We start from the raw sequence: 13,721 nt of genomic DNA on the forward strand, positions 1-13,721 counted from the left end.
AGTTAGGTATTAGTGCAGCCTGCTAAGCTGTGACAGAAAGAAATAACTGTTTAGTGCAGAGAGTTGGATATAAAGATACAGAAAAGACCTTTTCAGGTAATAAAACTTTTTTCTTTTGAAGGACTGAAAGAGGAAGCACGGAAAAAAATGCTGAACTATGTGACTAAAATCTTTTAGATGATGTATATATATTCCCTAGCAAGAGCTATTTTAAGTCCCATCAGGTGGCCAGGTTGGTTGTTTAATTAATTTGGAATCACCTCAGTCTTATTGTACATGCACCTATTGAATATTATGTGCAGATAGTGAAAGTCCTATCATGTAAGCACTGCACAAAGGTGATCTTGGGAAACTGGGAGTCTTTCATTTTTTCCCCAGTTAGTTTTTTATGTGAGAATAAACTGTAAGACAAACACTGCTGTTTAATCACTTTAAAGAGCCAGTGAACATAGCTGGATTTTTACAACTGAGGATAAGAACATTAAAATGGAAAAATTCCTTGTGTTCAGTCTAATATACTGTATTTGTCTCCTTATGATGCCTGGTGACTTATGGATAGCCAGGTATTTGGATCAGGACAAGATATAAGAGGACTGGAGACATTTAACATACATTTATTGGAAGTGGTAAATCATAGTGTATCATAGAATATCGGAGTTGGAAGGGACTTCAGGAGGTCATCTAGTCCAACCCCCTGCTCAAAGCAGGACTAATCCCCAGACAGATTTTTGCCCCAAATCCCTAAATGGCCCCTTCAAGGATTGAACTCACAACCCTAGGTTTAGCATAGACACATAATACTTACTCAAGACAAGTTTGATACTATCCATAAAAGAAAGGACCCAAACTGAACATTTTGAGAGTCTGGAACAGAGACTGTATAATAATTCCATTTAATTGAATACCTCCTCATTCAGATGTATCGCTTGATGGGGTAGAGTGATACTAGTCTCTGATGGGCGACAGATCTGTCTAAGCACCTTGGATGGCATACATGTCCCCAGTTAGCAGAGGCTGATCATCTGCTGCAAAGTCCAAGATTTTATTTTATATTTTGAAGATTATATTGATTAAAGAGTAGGCCTGTAACTGGCAAAAAAGATTGCATTATGGTCAGAGAAATAATTGAAATAAAAGTATATTTGATGTTTTGGGCAAGGAAGACCGTATCTTCTGTTTTCTCAAAGGTTTGGGCCCATATAGGACAGAGTTGATTGGTTTATTGATTGTAAAACCCTACAGGGAATCTGTCCTTTCCAGGCAATTTGCCTCTGTGAGGGGATTTGATGGCCTCCTTTTATTTTCTCAGTTTGAATGGGTGTGTACTCCCCCATGGAAAAGCCTGGGATGTTTTTGGAAGGGACTCTTCAGGAGTGGTTGGAGATGATCACGCTTCACAGCTCTCTATCCTTTGATCCATTATTCCTCAGTCTCTTTGGATGAAGCTGATGGGGTTTTTCCAATTCTGAAGGTATCTGCTTTGTTTGAGCGTTTTCCCCTTGCATTCTTTCTACTATTCTTTTATAAGATAAGCTTCCCTGTTCACTGCAATATACTCATGGGTAGATTTAACACTCAGTTTAAAAGTATATATTTAAATTGGCCACCCCAGTTTACAAGCAGCTACTACTTAGCCTTGATGCCAAAGCTAGACTGATGGAGGGAGGGAGGTGTTTTGTCAGTGTGAATTTAGGGCTAATGGAAAGTGTTAGATTGACAGCACTGTTTATCCACATCCTTGTAGTGCTCACAGCTCCTACTGGTGCCTCTTTCTCAGCTCAAGTCCAAAACTTGGATTATATTATCTGCTTATTATAAGTAAAATTCTCAGTTCTTTCTTTCTAGCACTTTCTAGTGTCTGTCACTTAGAGATGATTCTTCATGGTATCCTACAGACAGAGTTTAAAGAGATATAGACTTCTTGTTTTTTGTTGTTGCTGCTGCTGTCTCTTGTAATTACTGTAGCTGCTGGAAACCTAAAATAAAACTTCCAAGTCTTAGCTATTATATAAAGAAAGAGTGGTGCAACTATTCCTGGCATCGGGGACTATTGATTTGCTGCAGTGTGTCAATGTTAGATGGGCATGCTGCTACGTCAGTGGTGCACTGTATTGTTTCAACTGCTGTGGCTTTTGTATTTGATCCTGGCAGTGCTTGCGTCAGTGATGCATATCATTGCCTGTGTGATGTCAAAGTGTGGGTGTTCAGTTACAGAGACATAGTTAAACTAATGTGCTGCAGTAAATCCTGAACACTATTTCCTCCTGGGGATAACAAAGAGAGAGTGATTCATCCTTGTTCACATTAGACTAATGCTAAGTATAGCAGTGTTCATGACCTGCAGCATCCACACAGATTAGTATCACAACTACTGCAGCTTGCTAATCATGATGTCAAAACAGTGTTTGTTTAAAAAGAAGTATTTGTATGTACCTGCTTCCCCACGGGTTCACTGATTATCAGCTAAAGGTAAACCCTCCTAATCAGAAAATATGTGGTTAAAGTAATTCTTTAAAACTTAATTCTGTTAATTAAAATGTAAAAATATTTCAATTATAAGAACTTCTGTAAATAATCACATCAGATTATGTAGTACTTAATAGATTGCAAAAAAAAATCAGAGTATACATCATGTAAAACAGTAAATGAAGTGTTTCTCTGAGGGGTATTCCACTGAGAACAGTTGTCATCTTCTTTAAAATGACCTACTTTTACCACTTGTTTTGACAAGCTTTTGGATCCACTTTTAGTACATACTTTAAAAGATAAAAATCTTATCACAGAAAAAGAAGTGTAATCTTTACAAGAACAAATCACTCTGCTGCATACCTGAAGCTTCCCTTTTTTCCTTTCTCAGTAAGTCATGTGATGATCATGTGACTCGGTCAAAGGAGCTTTTCCTCAACCAGCACAAAAACGAAAGCATTCTCTCAATTAAAGCTGCTAACGTGTCCAACCTTGGATCACTGGATCTTGTTTACTCTTCTGCTATTACAGTAAAAACAAAATGAGTGGTAAGATTTGCTGACTGTATTTTGAAAAAGAGTTCTGCTTTTGTGTTAAAACATGAAAAGCATTACATAAATCTAAACCCAGCCTGTGTTTTCAGCAGATGCCAGATATATAATAGCTATAAAAGGTAGAAAAGGGTTGGTACATTTAAACATAGATCTGATGGTATGTAAAATTATGAATTGTCTTTATTATTATGTGGGTTCAGTAGATTAATGTGTACCACTGTGTATCCTGTTTTAAGGACCTCCCTGTCTGTCAGAACATAAAATTAGAAGCAAATATTGCATTTTGAGGTCTTTATGAATACTAGTTTTATAAGAGCACTATTATATACAGTTACTGCCCAGAAAGGATCTTTGTTTATAGACTGATAAAATGTTTGGTTTTTATGTTGAAAATTCAGTCCATTTAAGTTTTCAGTTTCTTTACTGAATTCAAAATTGAATGAGAAAGTGAGATTTAAAAACTAAAAAAACTGATTGCATATCTGATTACATAAGTTTTTTCAATATTTTGAAGTTTACAGGTTTGAAATGTATTTTCATAAGATTAAATTATGTCTGGGACAGTAGAAAGCATACATCATATTAATTTTGTTTCCCTCTTTATAGTGTTCGTAAGAGTCATGATACATTTTCTTTTACATTCTGTTCAAATAGGCACGCTCAAGATTTTAAGCAGCCTGCTACAGTTGATATGACCTAAGCTGTTGTGTTTAGGTTTCACTGCTTCTTGCAAGTGTTCTTAATTTTCATGAACTCTGTAACAAATGTCTCAGGAGACTTGTTCCCCGCCACTGTCTCTTTATTTCCCGTTAGGGTAAAATGCACACCAAAAAAAAAAATAACAAGCAACGTCTGCCGTAATAATTTAAGGGAAATGTAGACATTCTGATACAATGGCACTATTGAAAGTATGGGAAAACATGTGTCTTCTGTTTTAATATGATATTTTTAGTGTGTGGTAAGGCATTTTTCAGGCAATTATATTTTAAACTGGGGTATCCAACCTATGGCCTGCAGCTGTACACAGTCCACCACAGCATTTCATAAGGCCTGCAGCCTGCTTCAACACAATATACTAACGTGCAATTTATTAGCAGTTTGTCGTCATGTTTACATAATTTTAGTTTACACAAGCGTGTAAATAGACAATACAGTACATACATTGTTTCTATCTAAATACATACAAAACAAGCTGAACTTAAAATATAGATCAATACAGGTGACTTTAAATCATATTAAAATATGTAGAATCTCTTTGGGCCACACAAGTTTGTGTGTAGGTTTCAGTGGGCCTCCTATGTGATAAGGTTGGGCACCACTGTTTTAAACTATAAAATATTTCTATCAGATTTTTTTCTTTGTGTCCTTCAATTTTACTTTCATAATGAAATTCAGCATGTTGCAATATATAGAAGATTTCAGACTAGCAATTTAGATAATACAAACCTTTGACATTAATAATCAAATATAATCATATTAAGGAAACACTTTCTAAAGCAGAATTTCATTTGTATACACTATAAAAAATTAAAATGTTAACACGTCCTAATAATGTCATTACTGGCTGATAATGTGACACCATTACTGTATTTCATGGCTAGGAACGGTAAATTTGTCATGTATACTTATCAACAGTCTAACAAGTAACTTGAAGCAATAACAAATAGAAACATAACAGTTCCTTTTACAATGTATTATGCCTAAATAAAACCAAGATCTTCAAGTTAGTTGTAAAAAAAAAAAAAAAAAAATTTATATTTTTAAAAATCTGGCATTAGCATTTTATCTTAAGCTCTCACAAAAAAACCCTTTTTTTTGTTCCCCAAGTCATGCTAGCAGTACCATGATTTCTGGCAAAAACACCATAGCAGGGAACTCTGCCAAGCTCTTTTTTTTTTTTAATTTTATCTACCATTTATTACATTTTACGATGATTTTAAAACCTAATCAGAAGTATAATGGAGTTCACCGTTACAGCCTGAGTGAGAAGAAACCATCTTTTCTCTATTTTTATATCTTCCGAATTTTAAAGTCTGGAAATAAATATTTCAAAGTTAGCACTTTGTCTTAATGCTAACACCACAAGTGGGACTCATTCAAGTTAATAAATTGCCTTGAGTCTCTTATTTTCTGACTGCTGGGGGAGTAGGTGGTTTGTGAACATAGCTGTGTTGGGAGCAATGTGTTAATGCCACCATATGGCAACTTTTGTATTGGCTTTGGAGAAAACTGCTGCTTATATCAGTCAAGACAGAAAGGCATTAAATACACAAAATTGGTGGTCTTCCGAATGAAGTATAGTTTGCTGTTCAGAACACTCAATTTGGCCAGATGCAGCAAAAGTAAACATCCATTGATGTGCTTACCGTCTATATGCATACTATAATCTTTCTTCACAGATGTGCATCACCAGAGTTTCTGGATGAAGGGTTTTAATTAGACATGAGCAGCATGAAGAACTGTGGGCATGATTCTCAGCTGACTTATAACTTGTGTAGTCATTTATATTTGTTTAAAGTGAGTGGTTTAAAGCAGAGTGGTATCATTTTGTATCCACTTTGAAAACAGTTTTCTTGGGTATAAATGGCTACAAGATACAAGCAGCAAAGAAAAGACCCCTTATTTTTATTTAAAAATGTAAAGTATATTCTGTTTTAGGCTGATGATACATTTAATATGCCTGCAGCTTTTGCTATTGACTTTATTTTTTAAGTAGTTCCATCCTTGTTTTTCTTCTGAAATATTCTGTTTAAGACAGACTGTTTTAAAGTTAGGGACAGTAGCAACCCATTGTAGGCTTATATATTTGTTATATTGTTTATTGTCCTCTTCAACACTCCTTACTCCAGCAGAACTCCCACTGCTTCAGTTGCTGAAGAAAATTTGTAATTCCGAGTTAAACAAAATATGGAAAAGGCTACATTAAAGTTGACTTTTAACCCATCTTTTCCCATCTGCAACTAAAGACCTGGCTCTTGAAATTAGATAGAGAATTTTTCTTTGCTGTCAAAGTCATGGACTACCAATTACACAGAAAGTAAAACTGAGCTTCTTTGCAGATTAAAACATTTATAGCATTGCATGTTTTATGTTGAGGATCTTGTATAAAGTTTTCAAATTTGATCAGACACTAAGTTTAGAAATATTTTTGTTGCTCTGGCCCAGTTTTTCGCATTCAGGCAGAATTACCTTGATTTTTCTTCTAGCATCTTTGTTTACCAACAATAGGATGGATTAATCTTCTTATACAGATAATACTTGGCATTTTCTTAGCACCTTGCATTTGCTGATCTGAACACAGTTTAGAAGCATTAATGTCCTAAGTCTAAGAATAAGAACACTCTTTTGGGGCGGAAAAGTATTATCTTGGTTTTACAGATAAAGAATCAAATTCATCCCTTTTGTAACTCCTTTGAAATAGTTGGGAGTTCTGGGTGCACAGCACCTCTGAAATCAGCCTACGCATTTTACTTTCCCTAAGATTACCCAGGAAGTCTGTTGCAATGCAAAGTTGAGAATAGAACACAGAGCTCCACGCTCCCAATCCTGTGCTTTTGCCACAAAACCATCCTTCTCAAATATTTTCCTAGGAAGAATACACATGGATTTCTCTTCCTTTTAATTATTACTGTTGGTGATTATAGCTTTGTGTATTTGAAAAAAGAAGCTTTATTTCCAAAAAGAGGGAAATATTTACAGGGAAATAATTTTTGTATGCGCCATATCTGTTGTTCACATGAATTAAGTACCCTTCACTATAATTTTATCTTTACAGCCCATGTGCTCTGTTGTCCATATTATCTTGTTTATTTCTTTGCAGAGATATTGCAATTCTGAATGGACTTAGAACTTTTAAAGTTTGTTAAACCATGCTGTACTGAAATACTTCTGTAACCCATTTAGGTCCTGCTCAAGTTCCAATGATGTCCCCAAATGGTTCAGTGCCTCCTATTTATGTGCCTCCTGGATATGCCCCACAGGTATGTCCAAACATCTGATTCATATGGCTTCATATATTCACATTACATGTGCAGTTAAATAAAACATACATAAAATCCTGGGACTAACATAACAATAAGCTGACATGTCTAACCTGGTAACATGACATGGTAAGTTTCAGAATTACAGTGATTTGCACAAGTAAATGTGGTGTCCCATAAAGTCTCTTCAGTAGGAGTCTCCTTGTATGCTTTTATGAGCCTCCTTTTTGATGTATGTGTATAATATTCATGTTACTCCCGGTTATTTATGTTGTAATAGAATGCGAAGTTCCCAAGCAGGGTCAGGGAACCCTTGTGCTAGGCATTGTACAAACATATGAGGAAGACGTGGTTCCCTGTTCTAGTCTACCTTCCAAGACCTCAGTCCTGCACTGAGCTTCATGTTGGTAGACCCCTTTCATCTGTGCAAAGCCCCACAGACTTCAGGGGGGCGCCATATGGTTAAGTGTTCTGCCACCAAGGAGCTCTCTGGAGAACTGGAACTTAAATGGACAAGATAGACAAACAGTAATGGACAGAGAACATGTAAGACCAAGTGCGAAGTACCTTTTTGGGATATATTGTCATTTATTATTTGTTTCTACAATGCCTAGCCTAATGGAGAACCAACCTGGTTGTGGTCTTTAGGCACTACTGCAATACAAATCTTTGATAATTGTCAGTGTATTGTCTTAATTAAAACTTCCCACAAACCATACAATTTTTTCTCTTACCGCTGTACTGGATCTGCAGCCAACCTACTCTGCCTTTTCTGATCCAATGTGCACAGCCTGTGGTATAGAATAAGGAACGAACAAACAACAAAAAATGCAACCCAAAAAACCAAAGCCAGTCAGATGGTGCATATGTTAATGAAAGAGTATAAAATTTTGTCCGCCAGCAGAGTGTTTGTATACAGGGCAGGAGGCTCACCTACTTTCACTTACTCTCTGCTGCGGAAAGTTTGTGTATAAAGGCTTGTCTGCATGGTCATTTAATGTGCAGCAAGTCGGGTGAATGTACAGTGCTCTAGCTTGCCATACCCTAATTGGCCATGTGGACTCTGCTACTGCACACTAAATATACCATAGTCAGAACTGTTAGTGTGCAGTAGCATGATCCGCATGGCAGGCTCACATGCTGTATATCGGGGTAGGCAACCTATGGCATGGGCGCCGAAGGCGGCACGCAAGCAGATTTTCAGTGGCACTCTCACTGCCTAAGTCCTGACCACCAATCTTGGGGGCTCTGCATTTTAATTTAATTTTAAACAAAGCTTCTTAAACATTTTAAAAGCCTTATTTACTTTACATACAATAATAGTTTAGTTATGTATTATAGACTTATAGAAAGAGACCTTCTAAAAACGTTAAAATGTATTACTGGCTTGCGAAACCTTAAATTAGAGTGAATAAGTGAAGACTCAGCACACTGCTTCTGAAATGTTGCCGACCCCTGCCGTATATTCATACCCTGTCTTGCTGCGTGCTAATCGACAGGCCCTAGGTTGGTTCTTAAATCTTTAATATTAGAATACTGAATCTGGCAGCAAAATGGATTTTGTGTTTTTTAATTGTTTCATTTTGTTATCATTACAGAAAGGCATGTTTCCTGTTAAAATTCATGTTTTATTTTTAGGAAAAATAAAAATCCTGACGTCTTTGCTATGAGCTAGTTTCTTCTGTATTTTTTTTAATTTCAAGTTGGTTACTTAATGCTAAACATTATAAAATACATGAAAGCCTAAATAATTTTAGTAAAATTAATATATACTGTTTGCTTCCATTGAGGACACAGAGCCTCTCTCAGCTGTCACCTAGAACTCAGAGTTATCAAATCCTGGTAAAACCTTTATGTTGTAAGAATTCTGAAATGCTTATTGCTAACAAAGCATACCATTGTGCATTGATTTATGCGAAAAGATTCTGTAGCAAATAAAAAAAAATTGACAACAAATAGATAACTTGCTGCCAGTGGAAGCAACCAGTACCAAGCTCATAGTTATCCAAAAACAAATAAAGTCCCAACAAGAGATTTTAATTTAGAATTATAGAAGTGTAGGACTGGAAGGGACCTCAGTGGGTAATCTAGTCCAGTCCCCAGCACTCAAGGCAAGACTACGGAAAAACTAGACCATTCCTGACAGGCGTTTGTCTAACCTGTTCTTAAAAACCTCCAGTGACAGGTGTTTATCTAACCTGTTCTAAAAAACCTCCAGTGATGCAGATTCCACATCCTCCCTAGGCAGTTTGTTCCAGTGCTTAACCACCTTGACAGAAAGTGTTTTCCAGTGTCCAACCTAAACCACCCTTGCTGCAATTTAAGCCCCTTGCTTCTTGTCCTATCCTCAGAGGTTAAAGAAAACATTTTTTTCACCCTTCTCCTTGTAATAATCTTTTATGTACTTGAAAATTGTTATCATGTTCCCCCTCAGTCTTCTCTTCTCCAGACTAAAAAACACCAATGTTTTCAGTCTTTCCTCATAGGCCATGTTTTCTAGATCTTTAATCATTTTTGTTGCACTCCTCTGGACTTTCTCCAATTTGCCAACATCTTTCCTGAAGTGTGGCACCCAGAACTGGACACAATACTCCAATTGAGGCCTAATCAGCACGGAGTAGAGCAGAAGAATTCCTTCTCTTGTCTTGCTTACTACAGTCCTGCTAATACATCCCAGGATGATGTTTTCTTTTTGTGCAACAGCGTTACACTGTTGTCTCATATTTAGCTTGTGATCCACTATGACCCCCAGATCCCCTTCTGCAGTACTCCTTCCTAGGCAGTCATTTCCCATTTTGTATGTGTGTAATTGTTTTTTTATACTTAACATTAAAAAGAAAAAAAAAACCTGAAGGTGTCCTGCAAATGTGTATATATTAAGAGAAGTTGAAAACCTGCAGAAATATATGCTAAATGACCAAAACTGCCAGGCTGGGAAGGCTATTCAATATAGCTATCATTTATGTATCATTTTAGTGTAGGTCTCTTATGCCTGGATTTGTCCTAGCTCCTGAGTTTGGTGATTTTACACCATATTTTCTGCTGCTGGAGATTAGAGCCAACATATAGGATAAGACATGTCTTGGTTTTCACACATTATATAAAACTAATAAGTGTTTCAGAAAATGTGATATACTGTTTAAAAAAAACAGGGCTTGCTTTACCCCCAATATCGTGGGAGTGAAATTCATTCTGTGAAGAGAGTAAAATTACACTTTTAGTTACTGTGTGGGAGGCCTGCCTGTTCTACAGAGTTAAGTCTGTCTACATTCATTGATCTGTAGTTGGTTTCCCAATGATGATGATGGCTTTGCACAAAGATAGAGAGTATGGGCCTTACACCAGAATTAAATGTTTTGCTTGTAAGGTTATTGTTGCTTTCAGCATCCCTCAGTGCTGTGCGGAAAAAAAATCATACTTGGGCACTGTTTTTGTCTGATTTTTATACATGTGCAATTATCTGATTTGCACACACAGTTGCAGTTAATGTTTAAATGAGACACAATTGTGCATGTAAATTATTTGAAACTCTTAACTTTTAGTAATTGGACTTTCAGTGCTTAATGTCATAAATGGGGAAGTTACCCAGGAGGACAGCATTATATTGGTTTGCGCTTTGTTTACCATCAGATCACATTTGGCATTTTTTTAAAGCCCTAAGGGCGAGAAACATTATTTTAATGAAATCTTGTTTTCTACAGAATTTGAATCTGTTATTAGGCTGGATAAATGCCTTAAACAGGCTAGATCCAACCTCCAGGCTGGGTGTTTGACGACACTACCATCTAGATTGTCTCCATTTTCCAGCAGATTATATGTTAAGTAAGATTTGCTGTAGAAACGGTGCTGGGGCATCATGGAAAATAGGAGCAGGCACAGGTTCAGATGTGGCAGAACCTGAAAAGAAAGATTTTAATAAATGATGCTGTGCTGAATATCTTTCGTAGCCTTATGATTTGCTGCATTTTGCAGTTTAACTTTGAAATATATATATGTATACACACTTGAAGTTCACCTTTAATGTAAAGGTCTTCATTTAAATCCATTGCCTTATCCTTCACTTACTCGGACATGCTGAGATACCACAGGAGTCTGTGAACTAGGCAGAATGTTAAACACCATGTGTGCCTCAATAACTAAGCGCAGCAGGGAAGAGTAAGAATGAAGTGATATCTTTAATTCTTTTTTTTTCAGCTTGTCAGACTCCAAATGTTGCTGTAATATGTAGTATAATTTTTTTATGTAAGGCCTGGTCTACACTGGGGAGCAGGGGATCGATCTAAGTTAAGCAACTTCAGCTACGTGAATAACGTAGCTAAGGTCGACAACTTAAATCTGCTCACCGCGGTGTCTTCACTGCAGGGAGTCGACAGCTGATGTTCCCCCTTCGACTCTGCTTGCGCCTCTCGCTCCGGTGGAGTACCGGAGTCGACGAGAGAGCGCTCAGCAGTCGATTTATTGCATCTAGACTAGACAGGGTAAATCGACCTCTGCTGGATTGATTTCTTCCCGTTGATCCTGCGGGTAATGTAGACAAGCCCTTAGAAAGCATAACTCGTATGACTATCCTTGCTACAAACATAAGGGACTTAAATAATTAAAATTACATCTTTATGTTTGAGGAATTAAGCTGGCCAACTCTAATTATAATTGCCTATACTGTTGTTGTTATATTTGAATTGCAAGAATAGGACTTCTTCGGTTTTGGTAGCTTTGAGGAACGTTGTTTTAGTTTAAAATACTCTTCTTTTACAGGAAGGGACAGTTTCAAAGTACCAAATCCTTTGGAAAGTCACATGGTATTTATTTTAAAGCTATGTTATGGCTAAAAAATTAATCTTAAATTCAAGATAAGTATTTCTGTAATTGATCAATTCAACCTTAAATAGATTTTAACTTCTTTATCTTAATTGTTGTGTATTCCTGTTCCCACACCTACATTGCAGTAGGTGGTCATCTCACCAAACATCATTGCAAATAACAATATATTCCAAGAAGTCTGTTCCCTATTTTAGGAAGTTATTTAGGATATTACAGTGGGCACATAGGTTTTCCTTTTTTTCTGAATGGCTATTTCCACCCTCCCCACCCCCACCCCCATTTTACATCTATCGCACCCTATTACATATCAACTACAAATTCATCAGTGTGCAGACCTGTCAGCTGAGAGGCCTGGCAACTTCCTTTGAGGTATTTTGTAACACTTGTTATTGGGATCTTGAAGTCTGTGTAATTTTTTTTTCTTTTTGGCACTCTGGAGGCTGAGATTACTGCCTCCACAATACTTCGAGCAATGGTTACTCCAAGCCAGATCCCCTTTTAGGTAGCAGGTTATACTACCAACTGAATCATATTTAGTTTTCCACTTTTTTTAAAAATGGATTAACTACACTGGTGAACCTCAAAATGGCCTAAAAGGATTAAAAACTGTTCATAAAATTTTGTTACACGTAGCTTTCATTTTAAGAGGGGGAGAAGTATTTTCTCCCCATTATTTTCCCACCCAGAAATCAATTGCACTTTTACCTTTCCTACAAGAAACCTACTGAAACACACTACTAAGTATCCCTCCTTTTCCTCGCCCGCATTCTTTTTTTTTGTCTTATCATCTCTATTTTGTTCTACTTATACCACTGAAGATTCTTTTGCTCTTATATTCAAAACGAAAAATTCTCTTTTAAAAAGATTTATTGATTTGTTATCTTTCAGACTGCATAGTTCCAGACTCCATTTCCTCTTTGTGGCATGTATTTGAAATGAGCTGTTTGCTATCTAAGAAGCAGTCCTTTACCTGATCAAAGTTTGTCCTCTTGGCTTACAGGTTATTGAAGACAATGGTGTTCGAAGGGTTGTGGTGGTTCCCCAGGCTCCAGAATTTCACCCTGGCAGTCATGCAGTAATACATCGGCCTCCGCATCATCCATTGCCTGGTTTCATTCCTCTTCAAGCCATGATGCCGCCTCCACCACGACAAATATATTCAACAGTGACTGGAGCAGGTGATATGGCTTCGCAGTATATACCACAGTATCACACTTCACAGGTATATGGAGATCTGGGTAAGTAAATTGTCGAAGAGTTACATATCCTATCAAAGCAATGTGTTCGTGTTCTTCTGGTGACTCCAGTCCATTCAGTATTCTTCTGTTGTATAACTGTTAGATTTAAGCAGTACTATAGCCTAAATTTGAGCTGTTAGCTAGGCATCCTGCAGTACAAATAAAGACAGTATCAGGGAACCATATACGTTTTTATTAAAGTACATTAAGTATTTTGTTTCAGAAAATTGTCTGATATCCCAGTCTAAGCAGAATTAGGCCTGGTGAGTTCTAGAAGGGAGCCCTCACACACTGGAAAAGGCAAGGCATTATATGATATGATTTTAGTGATTCAGTAAGTGTCACTTTTTCCTCTGATTCAGTATTTAAATCCATTGCCTCAGCATTATAAGTAGGCCCTTTGTTCTCTATGGGACACTGGATCCAAATTCTGTGAATTTCTACCACTTAAGCAATGTAGAAATCTGTGACATGTTGAAATTTCCATGGTTCGTCAAGTAAATTCAAAACCAGAGCATCTGTATTGAATTAAATATGTGAAAAATAAAACAGTACATTATTCCTTGTTTATTTTACACTAAATTCAATGTATACCTGAATTTTTGAATTTTTTTAAATTTTGCACTGTTCCGATATTTATGGTTCTTAGCAAAGTTGCACAT

General features: G+C 36.7%; 1 protein-coding gene across 7 annotated transcripts in view; it reads left to right on the plus strand.

Moving 5' to 3' along the window:
- The window catches only part of FNDC3A (fibronectin type III domain containing 3A), a 200,295-nt gene that overhangs the window by 101,479 nt on the left and 85,095 nt on the right, over positions 1-13,721 (plus strand). For 4 of the 7 annotated variants that reach the window (XM_050947435.1, XM_050947493.1, XM_050947442.1 and 1 more), the window contains 2 exons: positions 6,924-7,000; positions 12,822-13,059. In XM_050947435.1, the coding sequence (XP_050803392.1) occupies positions 6,924-7,000; positions 12,822-13,059 (315 nt within the window). Of the gene's footprint in view, positions 1-1,309; positions 1,472-2,857; positions 3,015-6,923; positions 7,001-11,774; positions 11,800-12,821; positions 13,060-13,721 lie in introns of those variants that run through there. The other 3 variants (XM_050947461.1, XM_050947472.1, XM_050947483.1) reach the window with 3 other exon arrangements.

This window comes from Gopherus flavomarginatus, chromosome 1 (assembly GCF_025201925.1).
Source record: "Gopherus flavomarginatus isolate rGopFla2 chromosome 1, rGopFla2.mat.asm, whole genome shotgun sequence".
Taxonomy (NCBI): domain Eukaryota; kingdom Metazoa; phylum Chordata; order Testudines; family Testudinidae; genus Gopherus; species Gopherus flavomarginatus.